This window comes from Hydractinia symbiolongicarpus, chromosome 10 (assembly GCF_029227915.1).
Source record: "Hydractinia symbiolongicarpus strain clone_291-10 chromosome 10, HSymV2.1, whole genome shotgun sequence".
Classification (NCBI taxonomy): Eukaryota; Metazoa; Cnidaria; class Hydrozoa; order Anthoathecata; family Hydractiniidae; genus Hydractinia; species Hydractinia symbiolongicarpus.
The window spans coordinates 16,319,411-16,338,183 of NC_079884.1; the positions used below are offsets into that span (position 1 = coordinate 16,319,411).

General features: G+C 34.2%; 1 protein-coding gene across 1 annotated transcript; it reads right to left on the minus strand.

The window, feature by feature from the left end:
* Positions 1–13,164: 13,164 nt before the first annotated feature.
* On the minus strand, positions 13,165–14,714 carry LOC130613127 (cysteine and glycine-rich protein 1-like). The gene is made up of 4 exons (XM_057434454.1): positions 14,445–14,714; positions 14,041–14,264; positions 13,773–13,866; positions 13,165–13,343 (listed from the first exon to the last, which is right to left on the minus strand). Exons 1-4 carry the CDS (start codon positions 14,611–14,613, stop codon positions 13,264–13,266), a joined length of 567 nt encoding a protein of 188 aa, XP_057290437.1. The 5' UTR covers positions 14,614–14,714; the 3' UTR covers positions 13,165–13,263.
* Positions 14,715–18,773: the final 4,059 nt, after the last annotated feature.

Here is an 18,773-nt window from a genome sequence, read left to right on the forward strand (position 1 = left end):
CAGTTAGCGCAGATCAACTTTTTTGAAGGCTATTTCTTTCTTCTTCTGTGCATATATACCACGAAGCAATATAAGAGATAAAAATAAATGACTTCAACTTTTTATCGAAGTTGATTTTCAAATTTCCTTTATTTTCGTGTGCGTGTAACAGAAAAAACGTTGTGTTTTTATTCATGCACAAAAATGTTTTTTGACATATTGCGTATGATACGAGTTTGCAGAATTCAGACTTAATTTTTTTTCTTTCTACTAATAACAAAAGGCAAATTCATGTTACAAAAATAAAAAGGATGTATATGGGATCTATAAAGTACGTTGAAACCTGTAGTCCTCACGCTACCGACTAAACTCGAGTTACTATTTATAATTTAAGATACATAGATACAACTTTAAGTGTAGCTCTGTGTGACAAATACACGAAATACTGCAGATGTAATGTTTATAATGGTTCATCTGTGTTATCATTCGCTTCTGAGAAATTGAGAAAGTTCATCCTAATCGGAAACCCCGATTACACAAAGTATAAATAAAATCAAAAGTGTGCCGATTGCCATCTTGAATGAGAGCTCCTGCATGAATCCAACCTCGTCCCCAGGCCCATTTTTCTCTTTTTGGCAATCTCGGACGGCGAGAAGAAATGACCCTGGGCCACACTGGTCAGTTCTGAGATCTGATTGGTTTCTCAAGTTTCCGTTAATTATGAAGATAAATTAATTTATGCGTAAAAAATTGAATACTAACAAAAAAACAATAATGGCGGCTAAGTTTATGTGCGAAAGGGACGCTGGAATGTTTGTTCTTCTGGGCTGAATTTATTTTTGTGAAAAATAAAATATTTGGCATTGTTAGTATAGCTTAACGTGTAAACAGAATTAAATAGCTTTTAGTTGTACTCAGAGGCTGTTAAGGTAAGCTTCTGTTTTTTTTGCAGTGCAGTTGAGGACAGTCAGGGAAATCATGAGATTGAGGGATCCCTCAATTGAGGCATCCGTATTTTCCGAATTTAAGATGCCTCAATTGAGGGATCCCTCAGTTGCACGATACACGAACACCAACTGTTTCTGCCAAGCTAGGCAACAAACTTGGTATACTAATCTACATTCTTTAATTATGTGCCAACGAGGTTTATCGTAAATGTCAACACTGATGTAAACACATGAAGGCTATGTTTCAAAGGAGCATTACATGTTTTATTAATGTGTGAAAGCAAAAATAATTTTTTGCACTGGTTTTGAGGCAGGAGTGTAACTAACTTTGTTTGTGCAGCTGTTTACTTCATGAATCTTGGTCAGATGATCAGTTATTTACAGTCAGGAGGAGGTATAGCTACTAGACTCTAACGCTAGCTATGCTAGCTTTTGTGCACAGGGTGTAGTAAAAAACACAATGAAGGTTTCCTTGAAGACATGCTTAGCAGCTATCTAGCTAGCTTAAATACAACACAAGGTATATACAGGTATACATAACTAATCCTATTTCTCCCGAACAGACCTTCTTTTACACTCTAGCTAATATTCTTTCGGTGCAGAACACATAAACAAAAAAATAAAATCATATGCTGTTGATTTGGTTGAAAAAGATAAGAAACTGGATTAGGAATTTCAGAACATTTAAGTAACTAAATAGTTATATATACGCTTAATTAAATCGGTTACAGATTAAATAACAATCGATTTTACAGATTAAATAACATTTTCTCTGACTGCATGAAATGCAACATCCTATGTTTTATGACTTTAATCTCTTAGTAAAGCAACAAACATAAATTTATTGAATAAAGTCAATTGGTTTGACCATAGTGGCCATTTAGTTGTCAATGAGTTTCCAGGGACCCGTTTCGTGAAAACCGAAACTGCAATATGATAAAAAAGAAGGATAAAAAAGAAAGATATTGAGTTAACACTTGTTAGGCGGTTGTCTAGTTGAGTGATTTTTGTAGCTCAAATGGCTTTCAATCTGCTAGGACTTCCTTCGCAGGACCTTTGTTGATAGCAGTACCAACAGGAACTGAAGAGGCTATCTTGGGTAAATAATTTCAATAATAAAATGATAAAAGGCATCTTGAGTAATTCTAATCACAAAACCCTCTGAGAATTCTGTGGCTTGGTAGCTAGCTATAGCTAGCTAAAAATACTTTAACTTTTAACTATAATATGAAATAAAGAGTGTATAGCTAGCTACCTTGGTTTGCACAACGTCTGTAGCTACAAAAGTACGTCTTGGACCTTTCCTAGCTAGCTAGCATAGATGGCTGAAAACTTTAAAATAAATATATATATATTTAAAATTTGTTCGTAGCCAAAAAAAAGCGAAGGCAACACTGCAATCATGTTTTCTTGAAGCAAAAACTCAAAACACTTTAGCTAACTTCTTTCTGATTAAAAATAAAACTCTATCCTTGATTTCGATCCAAGATTGTTTTGCATAAATTATAACAATACGGTGTTCTCGGCGGTCCGCATGCAATTCTTAACAAAATGACCAAATTTTGCATAAATTAAAAATCAGCACGAATCGTGCTGATTTTAACCAACCTGGCCCAGGGTCATTTCTTCGCGCCGTCTGGGATATCAAAAAAGCGAAAAATTGCCCTGGGAACGAGGTTGGCATGAATCGTCAAACATCAAAGTAATTTTGACATCATCACGTTGCTCGTCGGCAAAATGTTCGGACCGATCGATCCAAGAATTGTGAGTCACGGACGGACCCACCACGTACTAAAGATACACGTGCAGGTAATATTTACCATGGCCCGTCCCCGTCTGTGTGTAGCCTGCTGCGAATTTCCGACCTGGTCGCCGTTGTAAGCATTTATCTCCAACTTAAAAGGAGACTGAAAAAAACGATAGCTGAAGAGGAAAATTTCAACTAGTGTTTTTAACTCTAGGGGGGAGTGGTTAAATTTGAATTACGAATGTGCAACTGAAGTTATTAACCCTATTCATGCAGGCATTAGCCGGAATGGCACGAGCAGCAAACGAGCCAATTGTAAACCCCTTATGATTGGAGTTGTTCTTTCGCACACCGTGACCGTACTTTTTTGTTACAAAGTATGCAACACAGCTTGTTTGTAGTGGATATACATTATAGGTAGCCAGACGCTAAAATTTCACGGGTTTGTATTCGAATAATGTATGTATTCAATAATGTAGTTTTCGATTAAGTCAAAGTTAAGACACAAATCCTATGATGATAATTCTCTGATTGTTGTGCACAAAAGCTGCACCACAACTAAGAATGAAAAGATTTGTTTCACTTTTCCACGATTTTTTCCTAGTTTTCTCCTAAAATCCCCAATTGACTAATTTTAAAATTCTCTGATTTTCAGGTTAACCATGTATACAAGGAATTTAACTACCAGGACAGACAAAATAATTCTTGCAATGCAATATAATAGTTTACAAAAAAACAAATCTTCGCAAAATTACTGAAAATGACTTATTCGCTAAAATTATTGTTGTTGTTTTGCTATATGATTTACAAGGGAAACCCAAATTATTTGCACCAAAAGAAATTTCTTAATGACCAAGATGAAAAAAAATTATCAAACGATCTCGTGAAAAAATTCATGAATCATTGTTTTAATTCGCAATTTTGAATTCCGCAATTTCTTGACACAATATCAGATTTGCAATCTTTAATTCCGCAATTTGATGATTGTATCGCTAATTCGCAATCTTTAGTTCCGCAATTTACGATTTTTTCGACCATAAATTCGCAATCTTTAATTCCGCAATCTTTTCTTTTAGACGATTTAGCGAAGCGTCGCCTCTCAAAAAATAATGCCATATTTTTGTTTAATGGAAACAGTTTCTATTAATTCGTTTTAATACGGTAAGTGCTGCTTTCATTAGACGTCTTTTATTAGTATGAGCACTATGATGACGAGTTTTGTCAATGTTCTCCACCATGGATACTATTGTCAAAAAACACGTGTTTGAGCACTAGATGAAAAGTAAATCAGTGGGAGAGTCCCGATGATTTTTCTGTTTGATATCTTTTTGTGAAGTATATATTGCTTCTAACTGGTCTTGCCCAGTATCTTGGAGGTTTTCGTTCTTTTTTCTTCTTGTTTGTTCTTTTATTTGAATCAGTAATCAACATCTTCATCTTTGTGTCTTTCAGTTAAAAATGAAATCACCGAGATGAACATATTACATGTTGAAATCCAAACATTTTAACAATTTCCTTACTCAATTAACTTTACTTAACGCTATATTTTGAGCAAAAACAAAACTGAACAATTTTTCATTACTTTTGTTATGTTCAAGCATGCCGAAACGTTTATTCACCTGTTTTCATTTTAAAAAACCGATACATGTTATGTCACTTTCACGATCGGCACGGAGTGATAGCTATCCGATAGCCAATCTATGCCGAAACAACACATTTTAAATGAAACAAAACCCCTATGCGATACGCTTTTTAAGACGCTGCGATAGTAAATCGTCTAAAACTAACCACGGGGTGTTGGTCATATAGTTTAATCTGTCAGTGCCCTGTAAGGTTATGGACTAACTCTGGGTTTAAAGCTTCCCTCCTGCCAATAAACAAGTTGGCTTCATATTAAAATTTTGTCTATGAATCTTTTTTTTTTTAAAAAAAAATGTCGATCAGTTCTCAAGAATTTTGGCTTAAAATTTTCATGACATCATGGATTAGAAAAAATGAGATGCTGTTTTAAGAGTTTAGATATGTGGTGGGTGATGTAAATATGTTTTCTTCTATCAAGTTTCATATTTTGTTCATATTTACATGCATATTAATACTTAGTTACCCTGATTATTATTTACAACATCAATTGTTTCTGAGCATCTAATCTATTTCAAGGACCAATGTTGATAACAAACTATATATGTCTGAAATGGCCATCCTTGTAAAAATTCTTCGAATAAAATAAATAAATAAAATAAAGATGATTTCATAATTCTGCAAAATTGGCTAAACTTCAAGACTTATATCTTTCAATTCAAAAAAGATTTTTTAAAAAAATAAAAAAATTCGTAGACAACTTCCATATGAAATCAACTTTTTTCTCATAGGAGGTAAGCTTTTAAAAAAGGTACACTTAAATTACCTTCTAGCCCTAGCTAACTGTGGCTATTAAGCTGTCATTAAAATGTTATGTTCATGTGCTCCTACAGACCCATATTCACGGTAAAAAATATCCAAGTTGAAAAAAAAATAAATAAAAAAAAATAAAAAGTATAGCTATAATCTAATCAACAAGTATAATCGAAGCTCTGAACAAACTCCAATTACAGCCTTAGATTGCTTTTTTTTGTTTTCTTTCTGTCAATCAACTTTCTGTGGTGCTCAAACTTGTCCCTTCTAAACACTTATGATAAAGTGGTGCTAGATTGTTTTTGGTCCTGGAAACAAGTTTATCTTTGCTGATCGGCCAACCAAACAGTTTGGGATGTAAACATACTATTTTGTTGATTGGAAGAGGGTCATTAATATACCCTGTCCAACCCATGCTAGCATGGAAAACAGACGTTAAGCCGAGAATGATGATGATGGTGGCATTATGGAAACTTGTAAAGATCAGCAACTCATCTAGCTATTCTTGCAGACTGGAACGCATCATGATACCAGTTCAACTAATATTCAGACTAAGCACCCATTATGAAATGGTGTACGCATGACGTTTTTGTGGTAAAACCTTCATAAATTCAAGACTGAATTTTTTAGGAATTCTTTTTTTTATATTTTCAAACTTTATTATGTTTCAGATACTGGTAATCTTTGCAATTTAGTTACATTTCAATGTGTTTTTGGTTTTAAGTTTTGTTTAAGATTTTTAAGGTTTGACCGTAAAAAGTCCTTGTTGTACACTAAAGAAAAGTGCGGAAGGAGAGCAATATGTCTGCAAGAATAGCAGGACTTTTCGGATGTTAGAGAATATGATATTTGCACTTCCAAAATAATAGAGCTTAAGTGTGCGAATTGACATTTGGTACAACAATACAATGAAAAAAAAACCTTCAGCTGAACATAAACAATAAAGCAAACATATTTCAATACAAAATTTTATAATATTTAGCACTGTGTCCTTTTATACATCATTTTCAAAGTCTTTTGGATTTTTTCTTGAAAGATGGTGATGATGATTCTCTGCTGCATTAATAACTAATCCAAGTGTGATGAAAGCAGGTGCGACATAAAATACCTGACTCATAAAACGTCTGTACAAGTTAGCAACTCCTTTAGAAAAAAATCCAGCAAACGCTCTCTGTTCAAATGGCGACAACGAGTACGATATTACATTTTTATACTTAATTAAGTTTCCAAATTTGGCGCCCATGATCACGAAACGCGACTACAGTTTTATCAAATTACAGCGAAGAAAAAGAGCTGAACTCAGTTCGTAGCTCACAGATACCCTCTTGCTTAAAAGTTTGTGATTGTATTTGCGCGCATGCGTTTAACAAGAATATTCAAGATGGCAGATATATTTGTAAACACGAAATCGAAACTGAATTTCCCGACTTTTCTTTATTCGGCCTCGTTCGAACCAAAGAAAACAAACATTACAGGTAAACTTGGTATTTTGGAAATAAACAATTCGCCCTGCATTATCTCACCCAGATAAACAATGACTAAATAATTTTTTGTCGTTTTTTCCCGAGTAGTTAAACAATTGTTTATAAAAAAGTATAACCCATGTTTGTCCTAACAAATAATTGTTCGTTTCCCTTGCCAGTTAGTGACTTGCTTAGCCTTTTGTAAACAGTTTTTAGCTTCTCTTTTGACTCCTTATTAGATTAGGATCGGCGTGAAAGAGCGTGCTCTATGTCCAAAGTCCGTTGGATATTATAATGCCGTTTCTTTTCTCTTTCATTAGCTTCGCCTGCTTTTTGAATTTTGGTATTTTTGTACCTTCTGTTGATCAGGTTTAAGACCTATAACAAAAATGCTTTCAGGCCGGAAATCCAAAATCATCTAGTTGCGAGGCCCAATTTACTTTGTCTGCCTGTTATACCTAAAAAATCGTTCAGCTGTCACAATTTTAGGGATTTAGATCTCAGGACCAAATTATTTATGTAATATTATTCAATTCATTAAATCCATAAAATACATAGCAACAAATATCCTAGGTCTTTAAAATAATTGTCATAATACTTATTTCGTAATATCTCAAGGCTTTGACAAGGGGGTATTCCCATTTCCAAACCTAAGTAATTTACATAAATTTGCATGTTATTCACCTCATAAAATACAGTTAATTATTTGTGTAATTATACCCCCGTTGACAGAAGATCTAAAATTGAAGAAAACTCTTCACCTCTGCTGGGGTGATCTCATGGCCAGACTGTGCCAAAAAGGCTTAATCTTGATGATATATTTCCAAAATAAAACCAATTATGCCATTCGACAAATCATTGACTTGAAAATCAGTTCCTTGTTTTTAAACTTCACAGACGACATCCAAAATGCGGCAGAACGATTTTCTAAACCGATACTCTTTATATGACCATGGATGTACGAAAATCCATACATCCATGATATGACTTTTTAATGAAGCTACGTGAATATTGACACTGTGAAATACGATGGCTCTGAGGGGTCACACTTTCTCTCATTATTTTTTTAAATTTATCTTCTCTTTTCATAATTTTTCTGTTTTTTAAAAAATTTTCTATTTTTTTTTTTTTAACTTTTTTGTTCTTTTTTTAAAACTTTTCCGTTTTTTCATAACTTTCCTGCATTTTCCAAACTTTTCTGTTTTTTCCAAACTTTTTCCCGTTTTTTCCAAACTTTTCCGGTATTTTTAAACTTTTCCGTTTTTCCCAAACTTTTCTGTTTTTTTTTCCAAACTTTTCTGTTTTTTCAAACTTTTCTGCTTTTTTAAAATTCTGTACCGTATTATACATCGTCTTGTGCCAGGGCAAGTTAATTATGGCTTATTTGAGAACGACAAGTGTGCCTTCCTCTTAAAGCGTTGTGTTTTTTGTCTTTGATTGTAGCTATTATACTGTGTTGAAGAACATATTTATTTAGTAAAATAGATTTTCTAGCAGTGTTTGGAGGGTAGTCTTTGTTGTTACTTTGATCTATTTTTTTTGACAGCCACAACCAATTTTCGTGTTATGTGCGTTGTTACAAGCTCGTGAGCTTGTATTAAAACGCAAATGTGTCCTACAAGAATGGAAATTTTTGCCTCTCTGAGCACCGACACGGGAGTAGTCGTGTGTTCGAATCTCATCTTGGTAACTATTTTTACTTTTTTTTTCTTTTTACTAACTCGTAACTAACTATCTCCGAAATAATCAATTGCAACGTCACAGATTTAAATTTCGTACCTAAACTCTCTAAGTACTTGGAAGTCATCTAAATGACGTTTCAGGCCAAATTTGGTATTTGTTTTCGACAAAACTTACCACCATAATTTTGATTTTTGTCACTTAACGTCATTTTAGGCCAAATTGGTCCAAAAATTAAAACTATTTTAGACAAAACTTGGCAAAGTTAACAAAAAAAGTATGCCGAACATGGTGACATTAAAATTTTGATTTTTTGTCACCTAAATGTCATTTTAGGCCAAAATTGGTTCGAAAATTAAAATACTTTATTTTCGGCAAAATTTGGCACAGTTAACAAAAAAGTATGCTGAATATGATAGTGACATCAAAATTTTGATTTTTGTCACCTAAATGGAGTTTAAGCTCATATACGTTTCAATCGCGCGACTTTTAACCATGAATGATAGGCTGTATTTTTTGTTAGCAGAAATTGTAAAATTGGGTTGCATTGTGGATGTTTCATAGTTGTGCATTTTCAATAGCGAGATAGTTTATGCAGCGCCTGCATATTGTTTATTTTTTAAAAAGATAAGATTAGTGTTCACAAGCTTTATTTAACTAACTGGTAAAGTAAAGGTGTTTCCACCAAAGTTTTCAAAAGTGAATATAGGCAGAATTAAGGTCTCCCCAAATGCCTGGAAAGTAGTCTGCGAAAAATAAAATTTCCACAACAATACGTAAGAGAAAAACGAAGACGCTCCACCATATATAAATAATTACGAGAACGAAATTCTTTTTGTAGCGAAAAGAATTTCTCGTTTTCGCTTTCTTCTTTCTGTCAGTCAGTTTACCCCAGACTGACCCAACGAAAATTGAAATTTCGAGGAATTTTCCGTTCAAGAAGATCTCACAAATCAATTTCGAAAAATAACTGCGTAGTCCACAAGAAATGTTATTGCCCATCTGAATAGCAAAATATGTCGTGTCTAACTTCGTAACAGAAATCACAATTTAATAGACAGCTTTTTGTAAACTTTATTCGCGAGGTTGTTTACGTATATCATACGTCTTGTTATGGATAATATGCTGAGGCATACGATAAGATCAGAAATAGCAGATCATCAGATAGTTTTCTGCATCAAACAAATGTGGCAAATAAGACATGCTATCGGGTCTTCCCCTAGGGCCACCGTAATGACTGCTTGAAATTATGTGTTTGTTCCAGTCATTGAGAATGGAAGTGAGATCTTTCCTTATTATTCCCGATGAAACAAAACCTGATACAGTCCAGTATAACTGGGTCATTCGCAAATAAATCCAAATCAGTTAATTCCACAAAAAATCGTCGCCGCCATCCGATTCTATCTCGTTGTAGGATTGACCAATAGGCTTCGATTTATTTGTTTTTTGGGGGATGTTACGATACTGAATGAATCAATGACTGACTGATTTCTGTCTACACTTGTTAGATAAATGTGTATTGGCTCTATAATCGAGTGTTCAGTTCCATCATCGGCTTTCATATGAGAAGGGACACCTTCTATTTTTTGTTCCGTTTGTAACTAATACTTCGCAATGATATCGGGCATTTTGTTTGAAGGTCCTACTTCCAACTAAAGAAGCTTTCTTGAAAACCCATCGATACAACCATGAATACAAAAACCATACGGTTTAAGTTTGTCATGGCCGTCAATGTGCCAAACAAAGTTTGGCCCCGGGGTAACATATTTGCGTCTCCGTATTCTGCGGCCTTTTTCTTAGATCAACTCCTTCGGGCCAATTTCTTTCATCATCTTTCTGATATCTTCACATCCGCATAGTATACCTCGATATTGATATTAAAGCACGATGTACATGGCGATAACCCATTAACGAACCACTGCCTTGAAGTTCTTCTTGTACAGCTTCGAATACTACGTTTCTTGGTAATCTGACTGTTCCGAGTGCTCGTTTTTTACAGCCTTTTTGACGTAAACTTGTTTTTATTGTTTACAAACTTAATTGATAGCCATGGCGATGCTCTAGCAATTCTAAGATTTCCAAGTAAGTGAATCCATCGTTAAAATACTTAAACATATGTTCATCCATGTTGCTCGATTTCTAATGTTCTCTCACTATATTTTATCGTCGCATGTGCATGTGCGTCAAAATAAAATAAAATAGCCGAGTTAAAAATATATATTTTGAAAAAACTTTTTCAAAAAAGAAATAAATATTTTAAAAAAATTCAGAAGAGTTGCATACAAAATGAAAAAAGGAAAAATAATAAAAAAATTCACAAAGTTTAAAAAAATCCAGAAAAGTTGAAAAAAAGGAAAAGTAAAAAATAAAGAAAAAGAAAAAATAAGATTGGTGAAAATCGTGACCACTCGCGTCCATCGTTGTGAAAACTTAGTATTTTGGCGCATTTTTTCATTTTTCGTGAATTTTTTGTGGCACATAGAAAAATCACGGCTTTGCCTGTCGTAGATTTTCGGTCTACAAATTATCGCCCTTCGTACATATTCCGGCTATTATCATTTCATGCAAGCTTAGCACAAAGAACGATTTAATCTATATTATAATACCCGTATACGTCTGTCCGTCCGTCCATCCGTATAAATAAAACTTGATTTAAAAGCATAGTAAGTACTTATATAGAATAAAGGTACTTTTCTATCGTTTTCAGTTATATTTGGGTGCCCAATATGACATATAGGATGATTTAGGTCATTATATTACAAAATGAACGGTTTGCTTTGTAGCCCCTTTAATCAATAATCGAGAAAAATTTGAATATCGTCCCACAGGAGTAAAAAACTCTTTACGATACTAGACACAAGAACCTAAACGCGTGGTTTCCACTATCGCAAATTGCTAGAAACTAAGTTTCTTTTCAGATTCTGTACGGCAATACTTTGCAGGTCTGACTGTACATGCGCAGTGAGTTAGTATTTCAGGCAATTATCGCAAGGGTTCTTCCTCGATCGTCAGTTGGCCTTGGCGTCGCAAACTTTTTCTAACAGTGTTTAATGTTCTTCATATTTTTTATTTTTTCATGTACCACCAAACTTCGAGTTTATGACGAAAATCGTGAACAACAGACTACAAAGATATATATATTGTAACATCCACGGCATAACAAATGTTCATCTTCACGGTTTTTCTTCTCCCCAAAAAAGGCTATAAAGCTCCTACGTTTGGGTCCATGGGCTGAAGAAGTTTTTTTCATCCAGTTGCTGATCATCATGCCATTCATCATAGTTGCGAAGTTCATCAGAAATGTTACATATTGGGCTAGAAGTGTATTGTATTGTATTGTATATGTGCTTAGCAAAGTCAACGAGGCGAAAATTGTATTGTATATGTGCTTTGCCAAGCCAACGAGGCGAAAATACCTATTATCACCATATTGAGTTGTTATTTATTCTTGATCACCCATTGCTGGGAAGAAGTGAACAGAATTGTCAAACTAGAGTAATCGCTGTCGACTCAAAAATGGTCCCTTTCTACGCATCTCCACGACTTTGGCGGCTCTGATGTTTTGATGGTTTCATAATAAAGACATATTAGAGTGCGTGATTAACGCATTTTTTATTGGTTGTTAACCCTATTCGGTCCGGGGTTTTTCAAACATACTATGACCGGGGGGGGGGGGGGGGGGGGGGGCGGATTCCGCCCCCCCCCATAATAACTTTTCATAGGATTGTTCAAATTGAATATAGTACGTCATAAAAGGAACAAAATAGTGGCAAAAATTTTTTGCTTGCGTCAGCACATTTTCTGTGACGTCATCAGAGGCTTGAAAATTGTTAAAAATGCCACTATCTGCTTAAAATATAATTACTTTTGTTCTAGAGCGAATTTTTACATTCTGTTTGAAGTTTCTGAAAGCTAAATAAATTTTTTTTAACATATCTTCCGGTTTTTACATGGATCGAATAAAAAATTGCCAAAATTGCCCGAAAATCCGTTTTTTTCGATTTTCGGGTAAAATCCGACAAAATCGGGAAATCGGAATAGTCACGTGTCAAAATTATTCAAAATGATTCTTCTTGATGAAACAAAGTTGTGTTGCAATTTCAAGTTCTAAGGATAATCCTAACAGGAGTTATTATATTTTCCCCATTATAAGGATTTCATAGAGATTTTAGGGGTAGTTTCGAGTAATGGCCAATATCAAAGCCTCTGAAAGGTATGGGACCTAAAAATTTAGCATGCAGGTGTCTAATAGATAAATGTTGAAACTCAGTAAGTATCATTGCCATATAAGAAAGCAATCAGGAGTTATTAAAAATAAACCGTCAGGGGGGCGGAATCCGCCTCCCCCCCCCCCCCCCCCCCGGACCGAATAGGGTTAAAACGTTCAAAAACACTTTGAAGTTGACTCGCCTCAACTTCCAAAGCTATACCATATAAAAGTTGACTCGCCTCAACTTTCAAAGCTACCAAATAAAAGCTGATATAGAAATAGAACAGAACAGAAGAATAGAAGCCCAGACAGCTCTGAAAGTAAAATCAGCTGCTAAGTAATGAAGTTTAAAAAATGACCTGACAATTTAATTTTTAACTGAAAATTATGATTTACATAAAACTGTTGTGTAATGTTTCTTCTTTGGAGATCTTTTGTGACTAATGTCAAAACGTTCAAAAATTGACATTTTCACAAATATAAAAACAACTGTGTTGAAATAACTTAAATATTTATTCAATAGGTGAACGTGTTTTTATAGTACAAACAATTTTAAATGAGTTCAAAATAATAAAGTGTGGCTTTGTTAAAAAGCTGACCTGTTAACCGTTACGACGAGTTGTTTTAACAATAAGTTTATATCATGAGTTCTCCTATTATGGTATGTTTAACGACTTATCCCTTTAAGAATAGCGACCTTAGTAATAAGGACTGGGTAAGAACTCTCTGAAGAATAACACATCAAAGTTCCGTGTAGCGAAACACCAAATCTGTATTATAAGGCAGGGCTTGATATTATTTTACATTATACATGAGAAATTTAAACATTGTCTTAACAACTATTTTTTATGAGCCTGTATTTGTCAACGCACCTGCACCACCACCAAACCCATACCCCTTCGGTCCAAAGCTCTTGCCATAACAAGCTGAAAAATAAAATCGATTCCGTCTGTTATATAGATTATCAAAAGCTTTTGGCTATCGTGAAAGGATTTATATCTTACGGTACTTAAGTTAAGCAAACATTTGCAAAAATAAATCCTGCAAAAATTTTGGACTCAATTTGCAAAAATAAATCATGGAAGAAAAGACTTTCATGCCCTTGAACTTTTCTTCAGATATTTCATGTCGTGAAAGCTTCATTATGTCAGATTCGCAAAAAAAATCTAAATTTACTCAACGTATAGAGAGAGAGAATTTCGAATGAATAAATAAATATTTCCACTCCTCACTTGTGCTTTTTATTTACACAAATTAACCTTGTTATACATAAATATTAACTGTGCTAGTTATAAACAATGCAATGTTTTGCGCAGTATGCACTCTTTTATTTTTTATTAAAAAATGTCACTTACCGGCGCAATATATCTCTCCGCTATTTTCTTGACATGTTGTTGAGTCTAATTTCTTATTACATGTGTGACAGTTAAAACAACCTCTATGCCACGACTAAGAAATAACGAGCAATTGTTCAAATATTTATAATCCTCAAATTTAATGGTTTTGTTAACGTCAAGCAAGATACTAATTGACTCTTGCACTTCGTTTTTCTGAATAATGTGACTACAAATGGCTCTTTCCAACAAATTAAATAACACGATCATTGTATTTCATGAAACCTACCATTCCTGCTCCTAATACTTCTTCTGCATGATAAACGGATCCCCCGCATCTTGGACAACGATTCCCTCCCATATAGGACATGCCTGCAGCAGTCAACGGACCAGTAGTTTCTGCCCATTTGCCTTCAGCTGCATCCATACTTAAAGTTCCTGCACCTGCTCCATAACCATAACCTTTGGGACCATATTTCCTTCCATAGCATGATTTGCAATAAATTTCGTTCTCTATCGATGCAGAAGAAGAAAAAATCAGATAGTTATAAAGATTCATTAACGAACATAATACTACAATATTTTCTTATTAATACGACTGCATCTTGTAGTTTTAAATGGTCTTTGTTCACAATAAGAAAGCATACAAAAGATGCGAAATCAGAAAAGGAGCAGTACAGTAAAAAACAATACCTTCCATCGCTTCCGCCACCGTTGTCGAGGACAGTGTAACATTACAGTCTTTACAAGTATAACAGCCAATTTTGTGCCACGAACGCAGAGCGCCAACTTTTTCTTCCGCGTGGTATACTTTCTTTCCGCATCGTCCGCACATACCGCCACCAGAAAGGAAGGAAGACATTTCGAATTCAATATTAAAATTTAGCAACCAAAGCGTTCACGTAAGAGTTGTTTGCTCAAGTGTCTGTCCGCAATGAGTGACATCGTTTTTTTCAAAGTGTCGTGTTTATTTAATATACGCTCAAACAAAGAAGAAACTCATATATGGACAAAAATGGAATATGTAAACATTAAAGTTGCGTGTATGATTAATTTTATGTGTTTACATATAGAAAACGGATGAAAAAATATTATTATAAAGCTTTCCTACTAAGTGCGACAATGTAAGTAACTGAGTTTGGGAAAAAAAACTGGTACCCAGAGCACCTTGTAAAAAACGTTTAATTCTTTGCACAGCTGTAAGGAATTGATAATAAAGACACAAAATTATTTTCTTTAGGAATTTGACAATGAGTGAAGGTACAGATTATGTCAAAAAATACGAATAACAGTCCCCGGTCTTGAGTAGATTGACATGACCAGACCGGTCCAGAGCTACTCTTAGGTGTATCTCAAGAGCTCTGGAGGAGAGAATGGTATAAACAAACGCAGGTGAAATTCAGCATTGAAAATGAAATTTTTAATTTCTAATTTTTATTTGACTGCTCCTTTAAGCTAAGTGTCTACACCTAAGAATAACTTGCTGCAAAATAATATCGTATGCGCCAAACAAGGTGAGCATACCTCATTGTGTTTTGCGTCCATCTAAAAATCAATGTTTGTCGTGAAAAGTGTCCACATTTTAAGTTTTTAATCATTGAAGACATATTGATATTCAGAATTGATTTTAATTCTCTACTAGCACACTTTCCCTTGGTATGAATTCTCAACAACATCCAAGAATTCTTCTTCTTCGTTTTACTTTTATTCTATACTGTTTATACTGTTCGCCATGTCATACAAATTTTTTTTTTTTGCTTCTTTTGTTAAACTTTTATTCTCAGCAAGGTTGTTTATACTTCGTCTTATGTTTTCATTTTGACACGCACGTCATTTAATTAATTACAAAATCAGTTTAAATGTATTATAACCATTGACCCGCAGGGTCAACATCACACCAAAGGTGCGATAATAACCAACTGGGGGTTTGGGGGGCGTTGTAAGCCCCCCCAACAGGTCCGGCGTTGGGGGGCTCGCCTTTTTACGCCCTTTAAGCACTGAAACGCCATAAAACCGACTCTCTGACATACGCGATAGACGTTAAGTATTCTGAACAATTGATCGAAAAAGAAGGGGAATAAATGACAACATAAAATACATTAAAATCTTTATCAGCAAGGTTGTAATCAAACCAGCAATAGGACAACACAACACCATCATAATGTTTTTTATAGATTGAAAGTTATTAAAGCAATAATTAAAATGTTCATTCTTCTTTCTTCATATCTAGCACCAAAATAAGGTTTTCTGCAGATTGGAGGTTATTCATGTTTCAGAAATAATGTGCATGCAATAACAGACAACAAGGATATGTATAAAGCTAATCTGTTTTGCTTTAAAATGTTAGCATGACAACTATTAATTTTAACAGATACATTGCCAGCATCGTCATAACATTGACCTTATAATGGCTGCGTAATCTGAATACTGGCCTAATTCTGTATATATATCAAGAGGAAGCTCATAAGGTTTTTAAAATGACCTTTGAAAAAGACAAACCTGAGAGCCTTCACTACAATGAATAAACCTTAAGACGTCCTCTTGCAAGTTACAATGGGAAGTATAATCGTGATCACTGAGGTGTGGAGCTTGTCGTGAGTGCCTACATTATATTTTCCAATACCATTAATAGAACCTGAAGGGAATGAATCTACCAAGGTTCTGCAGATAAAACTTGTTTAGGTTTAATAGGTTTCGATTTAGAAATCCCTTTGACGAAAAAGATTTTAACTTAAAGGTTTCGTCATTAGTGCTAGAAGTACCACATTGATCAACTAACGTTTGGGTTAATGCAAAGGGAACAACTTTGAGATGATACACACGTTTCCTTTACATTAAAGATTTAACTACAAAAAAAAGACTTGAAAAATTCAGTCTTGTAAGAAGGTTTCATCACAAAAACATTATGATTACGACATGTGTACACTATTTCATAATGGCTGCGTAATCTGAATACTGGGCTGTGATTGGTTCAACCAGTCCGCAAAAATAGCATAAGAATTTTACCGATAATTTTTGTTTAGCTAACTCGGCCAGCTAGCTATATAGCTAACTATCTATCTCTCAGTTTTTTTGTATGCCAAAACGCCACATATCTATATCTAGCTGGTGAGAGCAAACTCAGGCGACTCTTTTTTCGAACAGTGCTTTTTAAATTTTTTTTCCCAAAACAGCACTTCAATTTTGTTAGCCAGGAGACCAAGCATAATTTTTCTTACTAGGTGGACGTCACAAATATGTGGTGTTACAGTCATTTGAGCACCAAAAATAGAGTCGGTCGGTCGGCGATTGATAACTCAAAAATTTGAAAAATTGTATCCAACCATCCAGCCATTAACGCGCGCCATTAAATCGCCGATATTTAATGATAACTTTGGCAACTCCTTTAAATAGAGTTTCTGAGCGCCGTTTTCAACTACTTTATTCGGAGAAACTTTCGTGTGTCCGAAAACTCACGAAATTTTTTGGATAAACTTTCGCGAATCTACAAATTGAAAAATTTTCGCGAGATAAACTTTCGCGACATCTGAAATTGGAAAGTTTTGGCGAGATAAACTTTTGCGATTTGTGATTTTGAACTTATCTTTTATGTTCTTATATAAAATGTGGCCTATATTTTTCTTATAATAGAAGAAGGAAGAACTATTATTGAAGATATTATTTCGGTTTGTCTGTTCAGTATTCATATTATATACTGTGAAAAGTTTATCATTTCCCGAACATGATAGTTTAGTAGGCGACGTTTCAGGAGATCCTTCTTCCATCATCGGCCAAAGTAAAATGATGTTGAGCATGTATTTATATAATTGCAGAGGATCGAAATTCATAAAAATTAAAAAAACTTAAAAAAAACCATGTGTCATACACATGGTTTTTATATATATATATATATATATATATATATATATATATATATATATATATATATATATATATATATATATATATATATATATATATATATATATATATATATATATATATATATATATATATATATATATATATATATATATATATATATATATATATATATATAAAAAAAACCATGTGTCATACACATGGTTTTTATATATATATATATATATATATATATATATATATATATATATATATATATATATATATATATATATATATATATATATATATATATATATATATATATATATATATATATATATATATATATATATATATATATATATTGATAGATACCACTCTGGCTCTGACCTAGTACTGTGCCTCAAATAAGGTTAAGAATAAGGCACTTCTGATTCAGTTAATAGGTAGCCATGTTGGATTATATCTGCTTAAAGCATTGTCTCAGTTGCCCCAGGTCAACATGCATCTGTTTTGCTTCGCTTAAAAATACAAGTCAATAAATACATGACACATGGGTCAGTCCAATTTTAGCCATAAAGAACTGAGGTTGTTGAAGATTAAAGCTCCTCAGATTTGAAGCTCCCACCCACCCACCCATTATCATCTGTGGTAATGTCTCCAACTTTACTTGAACTAACTATGTTTATTTTCTTTTATGTGCTGCCAAACCGGATGACACTTGCCGAATATGCTTGCCTCCGACCACTGGCACTTCTTTTCACGCACTGGTCCAGCACTGCAAGCATACGATCAAGCTTTTGGATTGGCTCACCTCACCCAGTCGTTGATGGGTGGTCATGCGATCACTGATCACTGTGGCTGCACTGTTGCTCTAGCCGCACGGTTTCCTTACACAACCATTTGGCTACGAGAGTTGTGAAGGTTTTTGTCCAGCGGTGGGAGCAACGGTTCATCCAATTTCCACTTGCGCTTTTACTGATGGGGATGTCGGGCTTCCTACGTCAGCCATATAACATTTGGACAGATGTGTGTGTGAGGCTTGTGTATCTTATTATTACTTTATTATTATCACTTATTATCATTACGGTGAGGCACACCCTTTTATGAATCCTGATATTATTATTATGTGGTAACACAAGAGATCTGGGTCATGCCTTGGAATCTGTTCACAATATT